The sequence below is a fragment of the Gossypium hirsutum genome, chromosome D09 (assembly GCF_007990345.1).
Source record: "Gossypium hirsutum isolate 1008001.06 chromosome D09, Gossypium_hirsutum_v2.1, whole genome shotgun sequence".
NCBI lineage: Eukaryota > Viridiplantae > Streptophyta > Magnoliopsida > Malvales > Malvaceae > Gossypium > Gossypium hirsutum.
The window spans coordinates 3198349-3226235 of record NC_053445.1 but is presented as its reverse complement, the minus strand read 5'-3'; the positions used below and the strand labels follow the sequence as shown (position 1 = coordinate 3226235).

Genomic DNA, 27887 nt, shown 5'->3' with positions numbered 1-27887 from the left:
AAGAAAATTCAGCTAACGGTAGGTACTTTTTCCAGTTACCTTTAAATTCAAGTATACAACATCTCAGCATATATTTTAGAATCTGAATCACTCGTTATGATTGCCTGTAAGTCTGAGGATGAAATGTTGTGCTGAAATGAAGTTTAGTGCTTAGGGCCTCTTGAAGTTTGCTCTAAAATCTCGATGTAAATCTCGATCTGAAATAATAGATGTCAGAACTTCGTGTAATATTACAATATCGGATACATATAGTTCCGCTAATCTCAAAAGTGTAAAATCTGTTCTGACTGGAACAAAATGTACCGATTTAGTCAATCTATCAACAATCACCTAGATCAAATCTTTCTTTCTTGAAGTTACAGGTAAACCAAATACGAAACCTATCGTGACTCGCTTTCACTGCCATTCAGGAATCATAACAAGTTGTACTAAACCTAACGATACCTGATGTTCTGCTTTCACCTGTTGACAAATCAAGCATTTAGCTACAAATTCACAAATTTCTTGTTTCATACCCGACCACTAGTACATTTGTTTCAAGTTATAATACATCTTCGTGCTACCTGGATGAATAGAGTATGTAGTGTTGTGAGCTTCAAAAAGAATATGATGTTTCAAATCCAGATTATTTAGGACACAAATTCTATCGAGATAACGTAATGTACCATTATCATCAACACTGTACTTTGAACTCAAATTATTCAGGATGAACTTTAGTTTCATCGTCAACCTCGAATCTTCATTTTGCGATTCTCGAATTCATTGTAGAAATAGAGGTTTGCTTCTCAACTCTGCTAATATAAAACCATATTCATTTAGAGCTAAATGAACATTCAACGCTCGAAGTGCAAACAATGACGACTTTCGACTAAGTGCATCCGCAACTACATTAGCCTTTTCCGGATGATAACCAATAACCATATCGTAATCTTTTAGTAATTCTAACCATCGTCTTTGTATCAAATTCAATTCTTTTTGAGTAATCAAATACTTTAAACTTTTGTGATCTGTAAACATGAGACATTTCTCGCCGTATAAATAATGTCTCCAAATCTTCAAAGCGAATATAATCACGGCTAGCTCGAGATCATGAGTAGGATAATTCTTTTCATGCGACTTTAATTGACGAGAAGCATAAGGTACTATTTCCCCTACCTGCATAAGCACACAACTCAAATCGTTAAGAGACGCATCACTATAAACAATATACGTTACTCCAGATTTAGGTTGAGTCAACACTAGGGCTTCCGTCAGCATGTTCTTCAACTGATCGACACTCTGTTGTAATTTATCGGACCAAACAAACTCAACATTTTTCTTTAATAATCTGGTCATCAATGAAGCAATAATCGAAATTTTTTAACAAAATGTTGATAGTAACTTCTAAACCCAGAAAATTTCGCACTTCTGAAACATTTTTCGGAGTTTTCCATTTCATCACAACAGAAACTTTACTTGGATCAACTCGGATCTCGTCTGTTGATACTATTTGACCCAAAAATCTAACCTCGCGAAGCTAGAATTCACATTTACTAAATTTTGCGTACAATTATTTTTCTCTCAAACTGTAGTACGATTCTCAGATGTTGAGCATGCTTGGATTCTGTCTTGGAATAAATCAATATATCGTCAATAAATACAACGACAAATCTATCCAAATAAGGTTGAAAAACCTGATTCATTAAATGTATACAAGCAACAGGGGTATTAGTCAAACCAAATGGCATTACTAGAAACTCATAATGACCGTAGCGAGTTCTAAAAGTAGTCTTTGACACATCACAGTCTTTAACCTTCAATTGATAATACCCGGTTTTGAGATATACCTTCGAGAACACTGTGGCACATTTCAATTGATCAAACAAATCGTCGATATGTGAAAAAGGATACTTATTTTTTTATCGTGACTTTGTTCAATTGTTTGTAACCTATACATAATCTGAAAGAGCCGTCTTTCTTTTTCACAAACAACACACGTGCAACCCAGGGAAACACGCTCAGTCTAATAACTATTGCAACTGTGCTTTCAATTATTTTAATTCAGCTGGTGCCATACGTTATGGTGATATTGATATCGGTACAGTTCTAGGAACAAAATCAATCACAAACTTAACTTCACGATCAGGAGGCATACTGGGAAACACTTTATGAAAAACATTAGCGAACTCACTAACAACTGGTAACTGATCTAGCTTCGATTCTGAATATCTGTTATCAGGAATATATACTAGAAATGTTTCGTTACCTTTTCGTATCAATCTCTGAGCAAAAAAAGCTGAAATAATTCTAACATCTTTCGGACTTTTAGGCTCAACTTAAATCATCTCTCTTGTTTGACATTTCAAATCAATCCGTTTCTGTCTACAGTTTACTATAGCATTATGCAATGATAGCCAATCCATACCCAGAATAACATTAAATTCCCGAAAGGGTAACAACATTAAATCGGCAAGGAATTCACAACCTCTAACTTTCAGTAGACAATTACGACAAACTAAGTTAATTATCACACTTTGACATAGTGGATTAGTAACTTGAATATCATAATTAGTAGACTCAACAGGTAATTCTTTTTCATTACTAATGCAGTGAAAATATAAGAATAATTTGACCTAGGGTCAATCAATGCATACATAGTAACATCAAAGAGATAGAATATACTAGTAATCACATCTGGAGTAGTAGCTTCCTCCATGGCTCGAATGACATAGGTGTGAGCAGGTGCTCTAGCCTCTGATTGAATGACAGTGTCTTTCATTCCCATATGAGTAGTCCCGATAACACTATTCTGGCCCGAACGTCTACTTTTCTGAGAGGTAGACATTTGCTTTTCTTTCTGATCTTCATTCTCTTTTAGCTATTTAGGACAATTTTGAATAAAATGATCAGTCGACCCACATCTAAGATAGGCTCCCAATTTACCTCTACACTCGCCAAGATGATATTTCCCACAATATCTACAATTGAACTTCAAAGCATTTCGTACACTACCCACACAATCAGCTGGTTTAGTAAGTGCTCTGAAATCATACTAAATCGTCTTATTTTTGTTTGGATGCTCAAACACCGAGGTAGCTCGGTTAAAATCATATTTAGTCTTCTTTACCGATGATACAGAAAATGACTTGGAAAAATCTTTCTTGTGAAATTCTCGAATCCGTCTATCCCATTGTATCTTACGGTTGTACACTTCTTGTATTTTCTGTGCACGATCAAATAAGATAACAAATTCTCAAATTTCATTACCTCTGATCATCATTCAGATTTCATCACTCAGGACATCTTCAAACCAGATACATATATCTTCTTTAGTAGGTACAATTTCTTGAGCATATTTACTGAGATGCACAAATTCTCTCTCGTATTCAGTTACTGATCTATTTCACTGATGTAACTCAAGAAATTCTCTCTTTTTTTTTGTCCAAATACCATTTTTTAACATATTTCTTTTTAAACTCAGTCTGAAAGAGTTCTCAGGAAATTTTCTCTCTACGTGCCACAGCTACTATCGTAGATCACCAACTGTACACTTCCTCCTTTAATAATGAAACAACACATCTAAGGAAATTATTAGGAGAGCAAGCCATTTCTTTGAAAACCCGTAAGATATTCTGAAGCCAATACTCAACTTTAACCGGATCATCCTCAAATCTGCCCTAAAATTTTTCAGCACCACACTTTCTAAGTTTCTTAATCGGAATACGCCTACTGGGTTCAATCACAGAAGGATGTGAAAGTGAAACCGGAGGTACAACAGGTGGTATAACAAGGGGTACAATAGGGGTGGAGGTCGTTGAGCTAAATTATTCATTTGCATAAACTCGTTGAACCACTGGTTCATATACCCAAAGAACATATTTTTAAGCTCATGTTTCTAAGCCGGTAGAATCGGAACATTACTACTCGTCTCATGATCAGAGGACGGTACGTTACTGTTAACCTCATCATTGTCAGCACGATCAAATCCGTCTGACATCTTTACAATCTATAAGAAAAATAAAGGTTAGATCGGATCAAACAAGTCACACTATCACAAATTTATATGACATGTAATTCTAAAAATTTTATATGCTACATTCAGTCTAAGAACCGACAAAACTGTAGCTTTGATACTACTAAATGAAACACCCCTAACTCGTATCTGTCATTAGAACTAGGTTACGAAGCAATACCAGACCAATAGAATAGTAAACCATTCAATTCATACATCAATGCAAACATAATCTAGTTTCATTCAAATACATTCATAATGTCCTTTAATCGAGCCCTTAAGGCCCTAAAAATACTATAGAAACAGTCCGGGACTAAATAAAAAACATTTAGAAATTTTAGGAAAAAGTTGAAAAATTTAGACTGTAGGGATCACACGGCTGAAACACATGCCCGTGTCTGAGGCCATGTGGACATTCGAAATAGGGACACACGGTCGTGTCTCAGGCCGTGTCCATGCCCGTGTAACTCACTGGCTTGGGTCATACGGCCAAATCACACGCCCGTGTGCCAGGTCGTGTAACCTTCGAAATGGCCTTACACACCCATGTGCCAAGCCGTGTGCTAGGCCGTGTAACTGCCTAACTTGCATGCCTTGAACGGCTATGTGTCCCCACAATGAACCTTAAAACACAAGTTTACCATTTCAAGTTTGTTTGGACCTTAAGAAACTCAAATACCAACCAAAATACAAATTCAAAATGACATTAATCGAGTTAAAAACACAGCAAAACCAACCTAATAAGTGCCTAACCAATGTACCATCATTGGTACCACAAGTATATATAATTATACATCAAAATAAACATCAATTCAATTTATTTATTCATTCAAGCAATACCTAATCAAAATACCTATCAAATGTACCACAATCACAACATTTCATTTATATATACCATTCATACTAGCATAAAAATTATACCCCATTCTCATGTAATATTTAAGTTGTTTATCTGCACAAAATATCATTCATAATATTTATATAAGCCAAACAATAACCAAAACCACACAAGAGCTTATACATGCCATATAATCTGTATTAAACGTTCCAAAAACTACCGAGATGAGTTGGATAGTGTGGCTTGAGTACTGATCCGATCATCTAACCTTCCGAGAATCTACAATGACATTAAACAACACAAGTAACCTTAATGGATCTTAGTAAGTTTGACGTATTAGACGATAAATCTTACTAAAATAATTATAATAATTCTAACAATAATAATCATCCATAAGAACTCCCTGTCATTTACAATTTTAATCAATAAGTTCATCTATGTTCAGATCAATATGGAATAAGTAACATATCTTTCAAATTCATTAAACAAATTAGCTTATCAGGATTTTCCATTCAAAGAATGACTTACGGGTAAGAGTACATCGTCAGATAGATCGAACACACCAGACATAAATTCATAAGAGCTGATCCAACCGAAATACGCCAAACAAAAGCTCATAAGAGTTGGGCCATCTGAAACACGCCAACAGAAGTTCATAAGAGCTGAATAGAAGCTCATAAAAACTGAACAAAAGCTCATAAGAGTTGATCCACCCGAATCACGCCAAACAGAAAGTATAACGCGAGAGTTCGCAACAAATGCTAAACCTCATTTTACTTGGGTAATATACAAATATCTCCTCCCACTCCAAACCCCTATAACACACCAAAACACGAATGTATCTATCCTGCGTTCAATTGAAATCGAGCATCAAATTCAATATTATAACTCAAATAATGATTCATTTCCAACAATGGAACATATATTATGTTATGTAATACCAATCACCTATGTATATAAATGTTAAATTTTAACAGTACGAACTTACTTGGATTAAATTGTAGTAGCTGCAGAAGTTTATGAACTGTTCCGCTATTTTTCCTTTTCTATGAGTATCTACGAAATCTTGATCTAAAATGTAAAGTTACTCATTTATTAGCATATATTTCATTTTCAATCTATTTTGCAATTAATACCATTTTATTTTTCGAATTTACACAATTTAATCGTAAAATTTAAATTTAACAAAAATCTCTTTACAAAATCTTCAAAGAACAAAATCAAAACTCCAAATACATGATATTCATAAAAAATCCAATATTCAATAATGGAAACTTACACAATTTTTAACAGAATTAGAAACGAAGGTACGAGTTAGCTGGACCTAGTTGCAACGATCTCAAAAATATAAAAATTACAAGCAACAGGTAAGAATTGAACTCACACGCAAGCTTTTATGCTCAATTGATTCTCCAAGCTACTTCTATGGTGTTTCGGCAATGGCATAAGAAGAAGTGAAGAAGAAAAACTTATTTCTTCTAATTTGTTTATTTAATTTTTATTTATTTATAATTATGCCATTAAAATCACATTAATTTATCATTTTAATTTCTTTTGCCGTCCAACATTATCCATTAGGGACTAATTATTATATTGGTCCCTCTTCATGTAATTAATAAGCCATTTAATCATTTAATTGAACTAATTACTAACTTTTTACATTTTTCAATTTAGTCCTTTTTTTAATTAAGCATCCAAACGTTAATATCTAAACCAAATTTTAATACGACTCTAATAACTCTATAAATATTCTAAAAATAATAATTACAAGTTGATACGACATAAATTTGTGGTCCTAAAACCACTGTTTTGTCACCACTAAAAATCAGGCTGTTACATTTATTGTATGTGTATCTTGTTGCATCCGACAAAACAGTAGCAGCGAATTGGTTAAGGAAATTGGTGGACAATGGTAACCAATTTATTATGTCGGTAGGGTTCTGCAAGACAAAGAGCTAAACTACTTCGAGGTAGAAAAGATTGTCTTTGCCTTGGTAATGGTTGCAAGAAAAATCCGTCCTTATTTTTAAGCTCACCCCATCATGATCTTATCCGGCCAACCACTTAAGGATATCCTGGGCAAGGTTGACACTTTTAGAAAGGTGATCAAATGAAGTGTTGAGCTAAGTGAATTTAGGCCAGAATATCTATTGTGGAAGGAAGTCAAGCCCCAAGCTCTAGCTAACTTCATAGATAAGTGCTCATTTTCTCAACCATTCAAAGATTTTAATAACAACCCCGACGAGGTTTATCAAATACCCAAAAGGTCCTTTTGTGAACCCTAATCCATTGCAAGAAAATTCTTAAATTCTCTATGTAGACGAAATTTAAAAAAAATGGCTTTAGAACTTGAGTTCTATTGGTAGGACCTGAAGGAGAAAAATAGTAGTACAATTTGTCCTTCTCTTTGTCCACTTCTAACAATATTGTTGAATATGAAGCCCTGGTGGTAGGACTAGAATTAGCTCATAAATTAAGCATCTGGAATCTCCATGTCCACATGAATTCACAACTGGTGGCGAAGCAAGTTCAAGGAGAGTACGTTGACAAAAAAACCAACACTGGCCAAGTACTACTTAGTTATGGATCTAATTAAGTGGTTCTTGAAAATTCAAGTTAACCCTAATGACAGAAAATGCCAGAGCAGATACATTCTTAAAGTTAGCAGGCACCATCAACATCATGGAAAGGGGGAAATCTTGTTGGAACACAAGGAGTATCCAAGTTATGAAGCACTAGAGCAAGTTTTCACTGTTGACTCTAAAGACACTTGGATGACCCCTATTCGAGATTCTTAATAAAAGAAAAGATGTTTAGGAACCCAAAAGAGCATGAAATGGTAGGATGGTTGGCTTCCCATTATATTTTGATTGATGGGGTCCTATTAGAGATTTCTCTAACCACTTCTTAGGTGTTTGGTACCTTTCAAAGCTGATTATATAATGGCAAGAGCCCATGAAGTAATTTGCGCACATCATCTGGGTGTAATGGATCTCACTTAAAGAATCCTATGGTAGGGTTACTATTGGCCCTTAATGCAGAAAGACATGGTGAAATATGTCGCCAATTGTGAACCTTGCCAACAATTCTCACCGGCACCTCGATAACTAACGAAACTCTCTAAAGCATCTTTAGTCTCTGGTCGTTCAACACTTGGGGAATTGACATAGTTGGCCCATTTTCACCTGTTGTTGTGTAGAAGAAACATATTGTGATAGTCATTGAGTATTTCACCAAATGGATGGAAGTTGAAGCCTTGGCCACCATCATTGAAAAGTAAATGGAAAATTTTGTGTGAAAGACTATCATTTGCTGGTATGGGATTTTATGTGCAGACAACAAAACCCAAATTCAAAGGAAATTCAAGGATTTTTGTGAGAATCTTCACATTTATTTGGCACAGTTTAGTCAAGATTTTGTAAACGAATGGTCAGACCAAGGGCACCAATAAGAAAATTCTCCAAGGGCTGAAGAAGGAAGTGGATGCGGCCAAGAATAGATGGTTGGAAGAACTCATTAGAGTTTTATGGTCTCTTTGAATGACATCGTATTTAGGAACACGAAAGATTCCTTTAATCTTATATATGAGACTGAAACGGTGATACCTATAGAAATTGGCCCCAACATCCATTGTATGTTGCATTATACCTCCCAAGCTAACGAAGTTATGCTCTGAAAGAACTTAAATCTCCTAGAAGAAACCAGAAATTAAGCAACCCCCTGCCTAGTAGTTAGAGCACAATAGGTGGGCAAATACTGCAACTCCAAGGTGCATAGGTGGGAGTTTCTGGTAGGAGACTTGGTTATGAAGAACGCAGATGCAAGTCAACTAGAGGGAACAAAGGGAAAATGTCTACCCAAGGAAAAAACCAGACCAGGTAGCTGTATTTATCGACTTTGGATAATACCGATTAGAACAGATGAATGGAATAGCTATACCACGAACATCGATTGCTCGTAACCTTCGCAGATTTTATACTTAAATGAAAAGTATGTTTTTCAAATTTATGATTGTTTTTGTTCTCTTTTTTTACAAGTTATGTACAACAAAAACAAATAATAAAATACCACGACTTTCCATTCACACATTGCTTTTTATATAGCACCATGCGTCATAAAACACCCATATTTCTCTTGCAAGCCTCCGCCATGTGTTGGGAGCAAGATCTCTCTAAGCCTCCGTCATGTGTTGGAAGTAAGACCTCTTATAAGCCTCCCCCTTTGTGCTGGGAGTAGGACCTCCCATAAGCCCCCTATGTGTTGGGAGCAGGACCCCTCATAAGTGCCCTCCATATATTAGGAGCAGGACCTCCCATAAGTATCTCCTTATATGCTGGGAGTAGGACCTTTCGTAAGCCTCCCTATATGTGTGGGATCAGGACTTTCTAAAATGTTCTACTCAAGAAATGACCCTAGAAAAGGATGTTTCACAAAGAAAACATTAGCGCTATTAGAAAAGAATACGCTAATAATACAAGTTTAAAGTCCTGGTAAATTGGTTTAGTGGTATGGTCATTCGAAAGATTTTACCCAAGATAAATAATCACAACGAATATTTCTATCAAGAAAGTAAGAGAAGTAATTCCTTCACTAGAAGATGTTAATAGAAAAGCTTTCGTACACTCTAATCCTTCTAAATGACAAGAAATTTGACGACACAATATCTTATTTCTCTCAAAGTTAGCAAACTTGCAGGTATTAGCATTTGTCAATGAAAGCGTCATAGTAATAATGAATGGTCATTACACTTAATTACTTTGAAAGAAACTCTCCTAAGAATAAATAAACAAAGAAACAGAAATGGAATGGAAGGAAAATGTAATTTTATTGATTAAGAGAAAAAAAGTCATTCAACATCAAGAAGGGATTTATGCCTAGTATTACAAGTATTATTCTCAGCAAGGTTAACATTATTCTTCTTGAAGGTAACATTAGCAGTAGGGGGATCTATATCTTTTAAAAAACCACCATTCGACTCCCTACCTACTTGATCACCTTCAGTAGAGGCATTTCTTGTTGTTGTCTCGGCAGAAGGCGTCTCCTTCGGAGCAGTTAAAGGAATTTGGAGTCGCTCTTGAAACTCTTGCCACTTATCATTGTCAAGATCTGAATCGTTCAGATTGAAGCTTAATAAATCAAAGTCCTTTTCCAGTAGAGCTGCCAAGTTCAACTGCCGGTAGTCAAAAGGATCATAGACAACTTGAAGGGCTAAGACCAATTAGTCCTGAAATGAGTCCAACAACTTCCCTTGAGCCAAGGTAAACAAGGCTTTACCAACAGCATAAGACTCTTTTTCCTTAAAAAAACTCGACTGTCAAATCCTCAATCTTTTTGACCTTCTCTTTCAACTAACTTCAAGTTAGAAATGTAACGACCTGAAAGTTCATGGTGTCAGAAAATACGATTTCGAGACATTGTTTCTGTAAATTGAACCTGTAAATATTTTTATTAAATAATTATCTAGATATTATATAAGTGGATTGAATTTTGGATAAGTAATTTAGCTAAAATTATGTTTAATTAAGGCCTAGGAACTAAATTGTAAAATTCAATCACTATAGATTTTCAATTAGAAAATAACTTTACGACTTAAATTTTAACTAGTGGACGATATAACATGATTATGCTTAAAATTTATTAATTAAAGGTAAACATAATTAATTAAAACTAAGTATAAGGGTAATATATGTATATATTATAGAATTGGTGGGAAGACATCTTCTTCCCCACCGAAATTGAGAGAAATTAAAGGAGAAAACGCCATAGTCGAATATCAAGTTTTTATTCAACAATATTGTTTAGTACAATTTAGTCATTTTCTTATAATTTTTATATTTTTGAGATCGCGGGAGCTTAATCTAGCTAGCCTATGTATGAATTTACAAAACTGTTAATTTTTTTAAAAGTTTCCATAATTGAGAATTGAAAGTTTTAGGTGTTAAATTGATATATTTAAGTTTAGATATGAAAAAAAAGAGTAAATTGTTAAGCTTAATTGATAGTTTCGTAGATTAGGAACTAAAATGAATAAAATGTAAATTTGAGCTTAATTGATTATCTTAATTAATGACAAAGGCTCAATTGGATGTGAATTTAATACAAGGGTTTAATTGATTTTTTTATTACTTTTTTAACGGTTTTTTTTTACATATATGTATTTTATTTTTAACTAGAAATTCTATCACATGTATATGTGTGTGAAAAACACATATTTAAAACAAAAGTACGTGTTTAAAAATAACATATAATAAATTATAAAACGTATAGTTTGAAGCTAATAATAATAACAACATATATGCATTATGTACGAAATTAAAATAAAAAATAGTTTAACTTATGAATAAAAGAAAATTGAAATGAGTAAATATATCATATTAAGAATATTAAATACACTCTAATTATTTATCATCATATTGCCAGTTTTCTATTACATATCAAAAGTTATCAAGTTAGTGAAAAAAATTAAATATTGAGTTGATTTGTAAATTCTTCAGACATTATCTATACACATATTTGATAAGAGAAAATATTTTATTATAAAAGTTAATTTTTTATTTTTAATAAATTATAATAACAGGATAAAGTTTGAATAAATAATACGAACAACACGACTCGAACTAAACACCCCGACTAAAAATTTAATATCCATATAGTAATAAAAATCTTATTTATAAATCCATTCAGCACGAATTAAATAGAAAAATGAAAAATCCAAAAACTAATCATTTCCAACAAGTTAGAAATCAAAAGAGCTCATGAAAGCAAAATATCTGTCGCCCCCAAATCCTGTCTTTAGTCCTTGTTTTTTTCTTTTTTTTTTCTTGTTGAAAATCTCATTGTTTAGACGCTGAGAATCAATCTCAATTCTCAGGTAAAACCCCATTATCTTTTGGCAATTAATTCCCCTCTGATTGCTCTAGCTTTTTTAAAATTCTCTTTTAATCAGATCTACAATCTACATTTTCTGCTCTTGTTTTCATTTTAAATTCATTTTTGACTGGAATTATCGTTCTTTCTGTATTTGATGAGAGGAATTATAGTTTCTTTATTGAATCTAATGTGTTTTGTGTTAGTTTTCGGAGACTATTTATATTTATGCTGTTTAAATTTGTGGGTTGATTTGAATTTTTTATTCTTTTACGTAACTGAATCTTTCTAATATTTGGTTTCCCTCTATTGTCTGTTATATTAATTTTGGATGGGTGATTTGAAGTGGGATTTTAATTTGTTATGGAAGATAAACTTGTGGGTCAAAGTTGAGATACAGTTAGTGATTTATCTTTGAATTTGCCTAGTTGTAAAGCTGAGCTGTAGAGAGCTAACTGTTTTGTTTTCATTGTTGTTATTGATAGTTTTGCTATCATGGTTGGAATCTAGTGTTTGTTCAATCATAAATTTTATGCGCGTTTTACTGTTCATTAAGAAACTCAAACCAACAATTAAATTTAAGTGGAGATATAATGTTATCTGATTATGCTTTGATGATTGAAAAATGAAAATAATTTAGATATTGATTTGTTCTGTTGATGAGCATTTTGTGCTGGTGCTTTACATTTTGGGTGGTTCGATCCTCAAGATTGGTTCAATTAGTATTTGTAATGTTTTACTATTGTCTTGGAACCAGGTATTTATTTTTGTTGATAATAATGGCGGGTCAGAGGAATAGCTATGGGAAGCGGGCTCATTCTCAGTCTGACTATTCTGAGAATGGATCAAATAAGAGGAGAAATGCAGGTGATGACAGGGAACAATTTGTTATTGATTCAGATGATACCGTTTATAGGTATTTGTGCCCTGCAAGAAAGATAGGAAGCATTATTGGAAGGGGAGGGGAGATTGTTAAGCAATTAAGAGCAGACACTAAATCAAAGATTAGAATTGGTGAGACAATTCCTGGTTCTGATGAACGCGTGGTTACTATCTATAGCTCTAGAGATGAGAGAAATGCCCTTGAAGATGGGGATTCTTTTGTTTCTCCTGCTCAAGATGCTTTATTCAGGGTGCATGGCAGAGTTGTTGCAGAAGATTTGCACAGTGATGAAGATTCTGAAGGCCGCCAAATTACTGCTCGGCTTCTTATATCTTCTGATCAGATTGGATGTGTTATAGGAAAGGGTGGACAGATCATTCAGAACATACGTAGTGAAACTGGTGCTCAGATTCGCATTCTTAAGGATGATTTACCTTCTTGTGCCTTGTCCACAGATGAACTTGTACAGGTTATTTGACTAATTGATTATTGTTGTAGTACTTTTAGATTTTCCTTATTCATTTAACAATCTCTTCTCTCCTTTAAAACATAGTTTACGGCCATACACCGACATGGGAAAAAGTTATGCTGAGATGAGTTTCAATTTATTGAAAGCATTGGCAAGAGGCTTTTCTTGTGTTTAGGGTAACATTGGACAAAGATTTTGTTGATTTGATTGCTGTAGTTGACAAAATCAGCATTTAATTTTTCGCCTTTGATTTCTTCAGTTTATGAATTATATCTTTTGAGACTGTTTTTGGCATGCTTTTAATATGTTATTTTTTTTATGTGTTTTTTTCCTGAAAATTTCACCTTCTTTTGTTTGTTTTCTGTAATATTGTTAGTTCTTTTTTATTTTTTTAATATTAATAATGTTATTAGATGGTTGGCCTTTTTATATTTTAATTTACTTTTGGCTTTAGATATCTGGGGAAGCTGCAGTTGTGAAAAAGGCTCTGCATCAAATTGCATCTCGCCTTCATGAGAACCCTTCACGATCTCAGCACTTGCTTGCTTCTGCTGTGTCAAATGCATATCCTGCTGCTGGTGCCCGGATTGTAGGGGTAACTTCATTGGTTGGACCTTATGGACGATACAAAGGTGACACTGGAGAATGGCCACGCTCCATGTACTCAGCTCCAAGGGATGAGATGTCATCAAAAGAATTTTCTCTTCGTTTGGTTTGTCCAACTGCTAATATTGGAGGTGTGATTGGCAAAGGTGGTGCTATAATCAACCAGATCAGGCAGGAATCAGGTGCAGCCATCAAAGTAGATAGCTCAACTACAGATGGAGATGATTGCTTAATAACTATATCAGCTAAGGAGGTCAGCTTTTCATCTTTGCTATGTTTATTTGTCTTGTGGAAGTATCTATGCTATGCTTTGACGGGGTTCCTAATCTTCTGCTGCATTAGTTCTTTGAGGATTGGTATTCACCTTCTATCGAAGCTGCTGCACGGTTGCAACCTAGATGCAGTGAGAAGGTTGAAGGAGACTCTGGAATTGTATCATTCACAACCCGCTTACTTGTGCCTACCTCACGTATTGGTTGCCTTATTGGTAAAGGAGGAGCTATTGTAACGGAGATGAGAAGGATCACAAAAGCTAATATCCGTATCCTGTCAAAGGAGAATCTTCCAAAAATTGCATCTGAAGATGATGAGATGGTTCAGGTGTTCTATCATTTATATAGGATTTTCTTAATCATTGCTTTCTATTTGTTGGCTCTTTTTTTTAAAAAAAATATTATACGAACGGAACATGGTTGGTCTGTTATTATTCAGATTGCTGGAGACCTTGATGTTGCAAAGGATGCCCTTGTACAAATAACAACACGGTTAAGAGCAAACCTATTTGATAGGGAAGGTGCTGTTAATGCTTTAGTGCCAGTTTTACCGTATCTTCATGTGCCAACTGAAGGAACTGACAATTTAAGTTATGAAAGTAGAGAGGGCAAGAGGCATGGACGTGTGCACTCCTTTTCTGGTGGTTATGGCTCTAGTGATTTATCTGCTAGTGACAGCTATGGAAGTTATGGTGGTCTCCAGGTATTTCCTTTTGACAACTTTTACTATTTTACTGTTCTTTAGGTGGGTGAATTGTAGAAATATAGTTTGTTGGACTTAGTTATCCCATTTATCAAGTGAAAATAATTTTTAGTCCCTTAAATCCTTATCCCCTTCAATATTTATTTCTTATTTGGCTTCTTATAATAGTTTAGCTTTCTCATTTTGTTTACATTGTCCCAATCTCTCTCTCTATCTCTATGCTGATAGTTAATAATTATGATTCTTAAATATTATTTGTAGATTGGTAGTACTACTGGTGCTCATGGAGCTTATTCTTCAGGACGTGGTGGTCCTTCTGGGTGAGAATAATTTCTTTCCTTGAAAGAACATATTTCTTGTTGTTCACATTACTGTCATGAATATCATCTAATGCAAGAAAAATGCTTGGGGCTGAGGGAGTGATTGCACTATCATAAACATTATATTTAAATATTTGAACTACATGACATAAAGTTGTCTTCGAGGGTACAATGCCAGTTTACAATTTGTTCCTTCCCAAGCATGTCTTTGAGTCTTAGTTTCGTTAGGTTAGTACATGCACATTCTCTTAGGATTCTTCAGTATTCATCATTAACTTCTCTTACCAGGTTATCAAGCCATACCTCTGTTTCCCGGCGCTAAAACTATGGTTACTAAAATTCCGTGATTGGTACGTGCAGATAGATTGTAGTTTTCATTTTGGTATTCTTATGTCTATTGTTATAATTGGCACTTCTTTGATGTTGTCCAATACATACTAGTGTATACAATTTGATAACATAGCCTATCCAATTTCCCTATTTACGGATCTGATGCTCTTGTTTTCCCTTTGATGCCTTTCCGATCCCACTAAAACAGCTGAAACTTATGAAGCCTGAATCTAGCCTACTGCCTACTTTGATGAAGCCTGCCTAAACCTGAAGACCAGATGAACCAGGGTTTGACATACTCATGGCCCACCCTGATGCTACAACCTAGAAGGACCAAATATATATGGAGATCTTATTTTTCTCTTTGAAATTTGCCATTTCCATGCCACCAAAAGCACCAAGCTCTGTTATGTGTGCGCCCAAGAACCTAGCTAGCCGGCATGCTTGTTGCCGACTTTTATTTCCTTATTTTGCATCTTTTTCTGTTTTTAGTTTGCATTTGTTTAGGGGTTCTAAACCTTGTACCTTCTTCCATCCACTGGCAGTTGCACTGAGAGTGCTGGGTTATTATCTGACATATGTCTTCTGCATTTTTTAAATTTCATTGGTGGTTCAATTTATGATGGCATCTTATCCTCAGCTTACCCGGTTTACTCTAAAAATGTATCTGTAAAGACATATAATCTGGAATACAGACATTTTCATTCTATTTTATTAGCACCTAAATCAGCTTAAATGGTCCTTGAGTCTTTGTAATGACACCCCTAATTAAGAAATCCATTGGTATCCACCTAACTGATCACCTGAGACTTAGAGAAGTCTACATGTTAAACCATGTTGTGTAGGAGAGAAAAAAGAAGGAAAGAGGTGGAAAGAATGTAGCTTTTCTTTGCATCCTTTCGTTTGGAAAGAGGGAAATATGAGCAAGTTAAACAAATGGATTCTTTCTATTTAAATTGACTGTTATGTTTATTTTCCATCCTCTATGCTAAACAACAGAAAGGAAAAGAACCTTCTTCCCCCATTTTTCCTCTCCGTTCTTCATTCTCTCTATCTTCCATCCATGCCTAATAGTGTTCGATGCATAGAAGGGATACAATATGGCATCTAGTCATCAACCTTTAGGGTTCAACACCTCAATGGTGTTTTCTGACACATGGCATTATTTTAGGGTAAAAATGCTAGTTTATGCTACCAATGGATTACTTAATTAAAGGACAATTTAATCATGTTGGAATCCCTATAATTAAGGATAGAAATCTTACCTTATTACTAGTAGTTCCCTTGTAAATAGAAATTAATCTCAGTTACTGATTCTTAGGAAATTAGGAATTTTTTCCTTTAAAATGATTATTCCTCTCTTTATAATCTGTAAACTAAAGCAGTAGAAGAATAATAGAATATTTTCCTCTGAGTTTTTTCATGGCATCAGGGCTTTAGGATTCATTCGATCCTATTTTTTTCTCTAATTTCCTTTACTAAAAATTCCTTCGGTTTAGTCCTCCAATGGGTGATATCAATGAAAATTTCTCTGAAACTGAGACATTACAAATAACTCAGAATATCAATCAGGGAATCACTCAAGGTGAAATTAATTCCTCCTCTATAATCACCAATCATTGGCTAAATGGGAAGAACTTCCTGCAGTGCTCTCAATCGGTTCTTATGGTGATTCGTGGTTGTGGCAAATTAGGGTACATCAATGGAGAAATTCCACTACCAACCATAGCTGATCCTACTTATGCCACTTGAGAACTCAACAATTCAATTGTAATGGCTTGGCTAATCAATTCGATGGAAGGCCATATAAGCCGCACCTATCTTTTTTTCAAAACTGCAAAAGACATGTGGGATGCAGTCAAAGAAAACTACTCAGATCTTGGAAACTCCTCCCAAGTATTTGAGATCAAGCTTAAGTTAAAAGATATTCGACAAGGAACACTCGAGGTAACTCACTACTATAACAATCTGAAAATTTTGTGGCAAGAACTGGATATGTATTATGAGGCAGATTGGGGTGAAGGCTTAGAACACAACAGGTTTATGACCCATCTCAATAATGAACGTTTTTTTAGCAGGATTGAACCGTGAGTTAGATGAGGTCCGTGGCCGAATTCTGGGCAGATCACCTCTTCCAACGATCGGTGAAGCATTTGCAGAAGTTAGAAGAGAAGAAAAGCGTCGTCTTGTCATGATGGGAGATTCAAAGGAACCTAAACCTATGACCCCGATTTCTAACTGTCCTACTGAATCCTCTGCTCTCATCTCCAAAGGTCTACAGCCACAAAAACGTGCTGGAAATGATTCTGGATCAACAAGACCATGGCGTAGTCACTGCAATCGTGTTGGTCATACAAAAGAAAAATGCTTCAAACTCCATGGCTATCCTGAAAAAAAACAGAAGGATAATAAGATTGCCATGTTATCCTCCACTACTGGTGATGATGTTCTTGATGTTCGCTTAACCAAAACACAGCTTGAGACTCTCTATAAGATACTTGGTACTCCCACTACTCATGGATCTCTAGCCACTCAAGGTACTGCCCTCAACATTGCTTTTGAATCTAATAATCAATCTCCTTGGATACTCGATTCGGGTGCCTCCGATCACATGACAGGTGACTCCACGTTGTTTCACACCTACACTCCTTGTCATAACAAATCCCGAATCCGCATAGCTGACGGTTCTTACTCACCTGTAGCTGGAATAGGAGAAGTACAAATGACAGAGTTTTTCTCTCGATAAAGTCCTACATGTCCCAAACTTGTCCTGTAATTTACTTTCAATTAGTAAACTTACTAAGGATGAAAAAGTTCTTGCTGAATTTTCTGCAATTGGTTGTGTGATACAGGAACAGAAATCGGGGAGGATGATTGGTACTACTAAAGTTGATGATGGACTATATATTTGGAATAAAAACAGTACACAAGGGGATTGGCTCTATCCACTTCAAAAGAGGACACTATTATGTTATGGCACCGTAGGTTAGGACATCCAAACATTGTGTATTTGAAAAAACATCTTTCGCTGTTATTTCGAAATAAAAGTATTAATTTCTTGAAGTGTGAAATTTGCCAATTATCTAAACATACCCGTGTGCCATACCCATTAAAACCACATATTCAGTCTCAACCTTTTTCGTTAATCCACAGTGACATATGAGGAGCCAGCCGAGTGAAAAATATTACAGGGGCTAGATGGTTTATAACATTCATTGATGATCATACTAGGGTCTGTTGGGTCTATCTACTCAAAGAAAAATCTGAAACACCCAAAGTATTCCAAAATTTTCACTCAATGGTTCGAACCCAATTCAACTCTACCATACATACCCTCCTTATTGACAATGGGAGAGAATACTTCAACTCTGTCTTAAGTCTATACCTTTCTGACCAAGGATTTATACACCAAAGCTTTTGCCCTGACACTCCTCAACAAAACGGGATCTCTGAGAGAAAAAATCGTCATCTCCTTGTTGTGGCTCAAGCCATATTCGCCATGAATGTTCCAAAATACTTGTGGGGAGAAGCTGTCCTCACTGCCTGTTATCTCATAAACCGAATGCCATCAAAGATCCTCAATTTCCAAACACCTTTAAATACTCTTTTAAAGGCCTTCCCTCTATTTCATGTTCCTAATCTTCCAGCCAAAATATTCGGCTGTAAAGCTTTTGTCCATAACCATCAACCAAATCAATCCAAACTTGATCTTCGAGCCCACACTTGCATCTTTATTGGATATTCTCCTACACAAAAAGGCTATAAGTGTTACTCACCAACATTGCGCCGAATGTTTGTCTCTCGGGATGTTACCTTTTTTGAAAATGAACCATACTTTGCAGCATCTCATCTTTCGAGGGAGATTTTTAATGAAGATGAGACCCTTAATACTCTTCTCATTATACCTCCTGATCCTACTATTACTATCACAAACAAACCTATCCTAGATTTAGTTGTTGTTTCCCCTGTGCAGCAAGAATTTAACATCGTCCTTCCCAATAACAATACCTCCACCGAAGTACAACAGCCACCTGATCAAGGAAAACAACAAATACAGGTTTACTCCCGACGGAATCGTTTTCCTGAAACTGATACAGCAGTGCCAATTACATCTCCAACCGATGACTGTTCTGAAACATAAGTCCCACCTCCGTCACCATCCATCTATCTTCCAATTGTAGTTCGAAAGGTTGCAAGGAGCTGCACTCAACATTCTATTTCTCGGTTTGTATCCTATGGAAATTTATCTAAGTCTTACAAAGCTTTTGTGACTAATATTGATTCTGTAAAAACTCCAAAAAATATAGGAGAGGCTCTTGAATCAGCTAAGTGGAGACAAGCCATGATGGAAGAAATGAAGACCCTCAAAAATAATGAAACATGGGAAGTCTCGGATCTACCTAAAGGGAAAAAAATCGTAGGGTGCAAATGGATTTTCACTACGAAATTTAAACCCGATGGCCGTATTGACCGATACAAAGCTCGACTAGTAGCTAAGGGATTCACCCAAACTTATGGTCTCGACTACAATGAGACGTTTGCACCGGTTGTCAAGCTAAACACCGTTCGGGTCTTGCTATCTCTTGCTGCCAACCTTGATTGGCACTTGACTCAATTGGATGTAAAAAATGCTTTTCTCAACGGGGAATTAAATGAAGAGGTGTACATGGATTTCCCACCCGGGTTTGAAGAAAATAAGGACCAAGTGTGTAAGTTGAAGAAGTCCTTGTATGGGCTGAAATAATCTCCACGAGCGTGGTTCAGCCGATTTGCAAAAGCTATGACTAGCAGAAATTACATTCAAGGACAGGCATACCACACCATGTTCTACAAGCACTCGGAAGAGGGTAAATACTGCATACTTATCGTTTATGTCGACGATATAATATTAACAGGAAATGACTCGAGCGAAATTTTGAGATTGAAAGAATTTCTTGGTACAGAGTTTGAACTTAAAGACTTGGGGAGTCTTAAATATTTTCTTGGTATGGAGGTAGCAAGGTCGAAAAAATGTATCTTCATTTCCCAAAGGAAATATGTTCTTGATCTACTGCCGGAAGTTGGTTTGATGGGCAGCAAACCAGCCAAAATTCCTATGGAGTTTAACCTTAAATTAGGAACTAATGAGGATGGAGAAGAAATCGACAGGGGGAGATATCAACGTCTAGTATGAAGGCTCATCTACCTATCTCACACCCGTCCAGACATAGCCTTCAGTGTGAGTGTTATTAGTCAGTATATGCATCCCTCGAGGGAGAAGCACCTAGAAGCTGCATATAGAATACTAAGATATCTAAAAGGAACTCTTGGTAAAGGACTGTACTTCAAGAAGATTGTCAACCGAAGCGTGGAAGTCTACACTGATGCAGACTGGGCAGGTTCTGTTAATGATAGACGCTCTACAAGCGGCTATTGTAGTTATGTTTGGGGTAATCTCGTGAAGTGGAGGAGCAAAAAAACAGTCTTTGGTAGCACGTAGCAGTGCAGAGGCAGAGTATCGAACACTATCTCATGGTATATGCGAAAGAGTTTGGATACAAAGACTTATGGGAGAATTAAAAGTGCCTTATACCAGGCCTATGAAGATGTACTGTGACAATCAGGCTGCTGTTAGCATAGCACATAATCCTGTGCTTCATGATCAGACCAAACATGTGGAGATAGATCGTCACTCTATAAAAGAAAAAATACACTCAGGAGAAGTATGCATCACCTACCTACCTACTAGACAACAAGTTGCAGACATGTTAACTAAAAGTTTGAATAGAAACATGTTTGAAGAACTTATTGGCAAGCTGGGTTTGATTAACATCTACACTCCAACTTGAGGGGGAGTGTTGGAATCCCTATAATTAAGGATAGAAATCTTACCTTATTACTAGTAGTTTCCTTGTAAATAGAAACTAATCTCAGTTACTGATTCTTAAAAAATTAGGAATTGTTTCCTTTAAAATGATTATTCCTCTCTTTATAATCTATAAACTAAAGCAGTAGAAGAATAACAGAATATTTTCCTCTGAGTTTTTTCAAATCATGTGAAAGGACTTTGTATTGGTGTCTTTCTACATTGTATAGGTTCTTGGATTTTGTCTTGCATGAAGACCTCAAGTATAAGTTAAGAGCTTAATTCTTTTATAATGGTTGGTTGTGACTTAAGAGAATAAAGGAATTCATTGAGTTGCTTGAAATACACTAGTAAGTTATTGCTTAATCACTCTAATAGTATTGTGGATGTTCGTTTGAAATGTGGTTAGACTGCTCGCTATGTTACTCAGACTTGGGTATATTTCCGACATAGATATTTTCAATTTCTTCAAGTGTCATATCCTTGTATCCATGTCTGGTTATGCATCAGACATAGGTACATCAAGAAAAGTGAATAGTGAGTAACATAGCTAGTTAGAATGTTATACGAGCAATTGATTTGGTGACAGGTTCTGAATGTCTCTGGTGTATATATTCTTTTTCCTGGGAAAAAGTGCTATATGTAAATTCATTCTTCATTTTTATTCAAGTTTCGGGGAAGACGGATTCCAACTGGCTTTCGCAGAGAATGCATACATATGACGTAAATGATGAGGTGCAAGATGTCTTTGTTGCCCTATTTTGTATTGTGTTTTAATATGCTTTGTATGTAACAATTTTGATGGAGCTATTTAATCTAAACTCTTATTGCTGCTATTACTGTATTATTCAATCTATAGCTTAACCCGGTCCCTTTCTAGTAACTGAGATAAACCTAGCCTTTATTATTTTCTGTTTTTGATTGAATAATATTCTAACAATCTAACTGTTGGCACTGCTGTTGTTTGATTCAATGCTTTATTTTGAACACATACTATTTTTACTACTGTTGCATAAATACTTTTCTCTTACGGTGAAGGCCGTAGTTTTGGAGATAACATAATTGACTGTAGGTGTTAGCGTTTGAATAACTTGAATAGTTTGATTCAAACCTTTGTTTTTAAGCACATATACTCATTTTATTGTTTTGATGTATCAATACTAATTTTATGGTGAGGTTATAGTTAGGCCTTAAAAGAATGGTAAAAATACCATGGAGGCTCTTGTTTTATAGGAGTCGGATTGTATTTTACCCTCCACTCGAAGAATAATCAAATTAGTCTTTATATATTAGATTAAAGAGCAAATCGATTTTTCTGTTAAAAATTTTACTCATTTTTATTGTTAAAAATTGTACTGTATGTTAAAATGAGGTATACATGGCACACCATTGTAGTTGTTTGGTTATCTTGTCAGCAACGTTAGTTTTAACCATTAAAAATTGATTTTTTGTACTAGAAATAATCAATTTATTTTTTAATCTAACGTTAATTTTCATAGTAGGGAAAGAGCTGATTATAGGTATTGGAATTTAAATACAAATAACTAAACTAAACCCTGAATTCGATGTGGTAATCTCATTGCTTAATCGGTAGGTTCAGCTATTATAGGTGATGGTGAAAAATAATTGATGCTGCTGAGCATGCTAAGACCTCTACTGAAACTGAAGTGAACGTGTCTGAATTTGTCGTTATCTTTTACTGCAAGATTCTTTTAATGTTCACTTTGTTTTGTCGTACGAAGTTTGCTTATAAACTTTTAAGACTTGCAGTAGAAGTTGGGTTGTTATTGGACGGTCGAAGATGATTTGCTGTATATCACTTAATTGCAATATTCAACGGAACATAAGTGTTGGATCTTGCTGTCAGAAATTTTTAGGTAGAGGCTTCCAGCTTGTACAAATGATATGTAAAAGCTTCGAAGGAGGAAAAAAAAAACTAGGGAAATTGTTACGAGAGTTCGAAACGGAACTTTTTACTATGATAATGTCATTTTATTATTATGAAATTAATAAAAAAAGAACATCTAAGAACTGTAGTCCATTTTCCATCAGGAGATTAAACCTGGTAGAACAAGAAAAGGTGGGCTACCCGTGTAATACAGTCACATTTACCATGTACGTAAAATAGAGTTTTATTTTACAATATTGCCAATTTTTGTCAATTTAGCAGTTACAATAATTGTATATTTTTACTTAAAATAAAAATTGACGTGTATAATTTACGTGGTAATGGCCAATTGGAAGGTCACCCTCTGTTCTAGCCACCCAAACAAGTAGGAATCATCTGTTGACCCAAACATATAAATATCTTCAAGAACGATGAAGAAATGATCGACTCTCTAATCATGTAAGTTTATACTCTATCAACTTATCTTCGACACTTAGCTTTCACAGTACACTTTTACTATTTGTAACCTTAGGTTTTTTGATAGGGCTAGACTTTGTAATCATCACCACATTCTCTTTTGTACCTCCTTGTTGTATCACTGTATCAACAATTGGTACGATAAATGTGGACAATAAAACTTCGTAATCCCATAATTGATATGGACAATCCAACTAACCTAACTTGAAACAAGCTGTAGCTTGCCTTACAACTACACCTCCTTCCCTAACTGTAACCTTTACGTCGTTAGATTGGGGTTCTTATCAACAAGCCTTTGGGACCTGGCCTTATGATTTAGAGACCCAAGCGAAGCTACGATGACTAGAGTAGTAGTTCTTTCAACAAGAACACCGCTTCAAAGAGCAACAAGAGTGGTAATGTATCCTTGACCAAAAGAACACTCTGATTGAGCAGCTGATTGTTGAATTGAGAGCTGCCAGGAGGGCCCCAAGCGAGAGAATCTAGTCTGCCAAGAAGATGAGGCCCAATCAACCTTTCATAGAGACGAGGTAACTTATTGGTAGCATCCCAACATTCTCAAGGTAAAAATAATGCCTATCTAGAAGAGCAGCTAAGGATTTTCAAGGCTGAGATGATGCAAGAAATGAAGAGGGTTAAAACAGACGAATTTGTTTGGAACTTCTCCAATGAGTGCCAACTGTATTTCAGCCTTTTTCAAGTTTCTAAAGTTTGTATATAACGGGTTGGGAGGATTCAGAAGATCATTTGGCTTGGTATAACAACCATATGAATATACTAAGTGTAACACCCTATACCCGACTCGATTCACCGGGTCTGAATGTAGGATGTTACCAGACTTAAAACACTTAACAAAAATTTTGAAATGGGCGAAGACTTTGCTGAATGAACTTTTCACCTATTTATTATTATTCTAAGACATAGATTTTGAAGATAAACATTTATTTAATTACAACTGATTCTCAATGATAGTGTAAGTCAATATTACTTAAAAATTTATTGAAATAGACCCCAAACGTGGTGTACAATATTATTCACCATTTAAAAAAAACATATTCTATAAAGTGTCCTTTTGTATGCATAATATCGCTAAACAACCGACTACTTTGGCGCGTCCCTAGCTTGGTCCCTTCTGGCGAACCTAACAACCTGCAATACAAATAAACACCTATAAGTTCAATGGAACTTAATGAGTCTAAACCATTATTACCTTTCAGCATTGATATTGAATTCCTCGACTCTAATATTCTGATCCCTTTCAGATTTTTGGTTTATACTTTCTGATTTCTAGTTGGTAGATAACTATACGCCAACTTTAAGACTTAACCGTCTTATATATATTTCACCCAGATGGAGGTAACCCAGACTTCACACCACATTTTAAATCCTTCTTCATAATTCCCTTAAAGATAGTAGTTGGAAACACATCTCAATATGATGTTCGTCAGATTCTTGTAGCTTGTGGGTTTTCTTATAGACCATACAAACTTTCTTAGGAGAATATAACTTTTTAATTCACACACTCAAATTCTGAATGACTTCCTTACAAGACATGAAAATTCTTAGGTATGGCGGGCAGCTCTCACCACATTTAATTCCAGATACTGAAAGCTTCTCTACCTTGGAAGTCACTATGGTGGATTCTCTTGTCCATTATATTGTTTGAGAATTCATTCAGAAAATGCCTCAAAGGCATACCCACATTTCACCATACGACTGTCTAATACTTATCGGTTAGGCTCGTATGTCAGAATTTGATAGATAGGTTCTCCAGATGACTTGTCACCAAGGCTCTCCAGATAATATACCACAAAGGCTTTCCAGATAGATTGCCACAAAGGCTTTTTAGAGAGATCGCCATAAAGAATTTATAGATAATCCATTTTTACTGTTTGGGCGAACCATCTCTGTGGATGCCATGGGGCTTCTTCCATATGATGTTATATCGTCACGCCATCTTGTCGTATTATCATATGATTCTATGGCCATGGACTTTCCACAGGTTTATTCTGTGATTTTCTAGTTCGGTTAGCATTATAGCTGTCTTACCGAAGGCTACATAATAAATCTTCATTTCGTATTTGTATATATCACAACCTCTCTTGTACTGGACTCGTACCTAATCAAAAGATCTTTTTAAAAAAACTTTATCATTCGTACATGTGTAACACTGATTATTATCCCCTACACATTCTAAAGATGACGTGTCTACTCTCTAACAAGAAAGACACTTATAATGTAACTTAATGTTCAAACAACTATCAATACTCTTTTCTAACATTTATACAAATATTATCCCAAGGAAACATGCTTATCTACAGATGCACCAACCATTTATTTGAATTAAAGTGATATACAAAATTCAATTTTAGAGACTCACCAAAAACTCTCATTCACCTCGACTCAGAACATCTGTGCAATCATCCTTCCCGGTCTAGCAGCAACAACTGCTTAAAAGATCATAAAACCTCCATTAAAAGTCTTATTTTTTGATAGGTTACTAACAATTCGCCTATACATGACCCTCATGTAAGGTCTTCCTACTCAAAACATATTTTTCTCACATCTTTATGCATCCCTACTATTTTTTATTGTAACATCCAAAGCTATTAAACTTACCAAGAGGTTAAATCATCCACTAATCTACAAAACCTTAGCTTTAGCTTACCGAATAAGAATAAAAGAATGTCTAGAATGAAAAAAAAGTAACCAGAGTGTAATCGGAAGAGAAAAACCCCTTCACCATATATATACTCCCAATCTCTTATAGTAGATTTTGACAAGTGGCAAAGCTTATCTAAACAATCTCCTAGTTTTTCATAAAATCTAGGGGTAGGTAAGGAGAATTCAGTAAAGATCTTTGTTACTGTTTTGACCAGTCACGAAGAGGGTTTAATCGATTCCACTAACTCTCAACTAATCTTGTTACGAGAACCAATCATGAACAGTGCTCAAATAAACAAGTGTGCTATACTTTGGCAGCAACTTGCGTATGGCGTGGCCTTAAAGACAATTAAGTCTCTTGTAACATTCTCTTACACTTGGTAGGTTATTGTGCCCGACCAAAATTCTGAGGCGTACTCTTCCTTTGGCATATGCATTCTTGAGCGAAGTCTTTCTTAACTTGAAGATACCCTGAAATTAAACCCTTCAATACCGCCAGCAGGCAGATTCTTGGCTAGTATGTGCCAATCAATTTACATACATAATTTACTCATCTTTTTTAAATTGTTGATTTTTGGGGTGTTATACTAGGAGCCTCCCATAGAATCAAGTGTAGGGCATTCTTTATGACCCTTTCTCAAGCAACACGATAATAATACTTGTGGCTATTACGGGGCTCCATTTACCCCTTTAACCAAGTAGCCAAATAGTTCATGAGTTATTTTTGGGCTAATAAAAAACTCCAGCAATCCTCAGCCTACTTGTTAAAAATTCATCAATGAGCAGGTGAGTCCTTTCTTGATTACATCCGTTGATATAGTGCAGCCACCATGATCATGAAGGGGTCCATTGATGAATGGGCCAGTCAAGTTTTCATTATCGAAACTACCAATCAAATTCTAAAGTATATCATTATCGGGAACACTCTAAGTGAACTTTTCATCTTGTATGATATGACTCATAAGTTGTTGGAGGGGGATAAAGTTGAGAAAGTTTGTGCCCATTCTTCTGCACTTGTCCCCTAACAAGATAACCCCCTGTGACAATCACCCCCAAGGTGATTTCAAAGCTATCAGCATCCTAGGACCACTCTTAGGGTATGTGGTCATGATTATGAGCATTACAACTCATCAAACCAAAGAAACCACTAGTGGGTTAATAATCTTCACATCACTAACTGTCAATGACCTATTCAAAATTATCGAGGAAGCCAAGATCAATGACCCAGTGCCCCCTATAACCAATTCAAGACCAACCATGAGTTCAATTGCTCCCTACCTTAGTTAGCATCACAGTAACTCAGAGGATCATAGATTTAACACCACAACCACCACTCAGTTAGCATCACAGTAACTCTAATCACCACTACAAGTACCATAATGCCTAGGGGCATCGCACTGATTAAACATGCCTCGAGATAAGGAAGCATGATAATCATGTTAATATCACAAAAATAAGGGAAAACAAGTTGGAGGAATAATTGATTTGTTGGTAGGAGGGAAGCATGTAAAATGGTTTGGTTCTAATTTGAAGCGAAAGGCCCACATGGGAGTATCCTATCAGTTTTTGCCACAGTAAAAAGCCCGAGGTCTCTGAATGGTAACTCTAGTTTTTAGAAATAGATGAGAGGGACACTTTAAATGTAGAAGAAGGGGATTCTTTGGTAATCTCAACCAAAATCTCTTCTTTTTATGTTAGAAGAATCCTGGTAGACACATACAACTTGGTTGATAC

General features: G+C 35.5%; 2 protein-coding genes across 15 annotated transcripts in view; both read left to right on the top strand.

Annotated features, from left to right (window-relative positions):
- Positions 1-11512: 11512 nt before the first annotated feature.
- The window catches only part of LOC107890460 (KH domain-containing protein HEN4), a 30514-nt gene continuing 14139 nt past the window's right edge, over positions 11513-27887 (top strand). For 2 of the 14 annotated variants that reach the window (XR_005918377.1, XM_041101587.1), the window contains exons 1-8: positions 11513-11700; positions 12454-13048; positions 13503-13907; positions 13997-14254; positions 14366-14447; positions 14530-14629; positions 14891-14949; positions 15238-15299. Coding sequence is in view for 12 of the 14 variants with exons in the window: in XM_041101587.1 (XP_040957521.1) it covers positions 12476-13048; positions 13503-13907; positions 13997-14254; positions 14366-14447; positions 14530-14629; positions 14891-14949; positions 15238-15296 (1536 nt within the window). In the remaining 2 variants the exon portion in view is untranslated. Of the gene's footprint in view, positions 11701-12453; positions 13049-13502; positions 13908-13996; positions 14255-14365; positions 14630-14890; positions 14950-15237; positions 15300-15487; positions 15989-18131; positions 18343-21713; positions 22098-27887 lie in introns of those variants that run through there. The other 12 variants (XR_005918376.1, XM_041101586.1, XM_016814890.2 and 9 more) reach the window with 11 other exon arrangements.
- On the top strand, positions 17086-18342 carry LOC121221104 (uncharacterized). The gene is made up of 2 exons (XM_041101588.1): positions 17086-17226; positions 17358-18342. Exon 2 carries the CDS (start codon positions 17471-17473, stop codon positions 18023-18025), a length of 555 nt encoding a protein of 184 aa, XP_040957522.1. The 5' UTR covers positions 17086-17226; positions 17358-17470; the 3' UTR covers positions 18026-18342.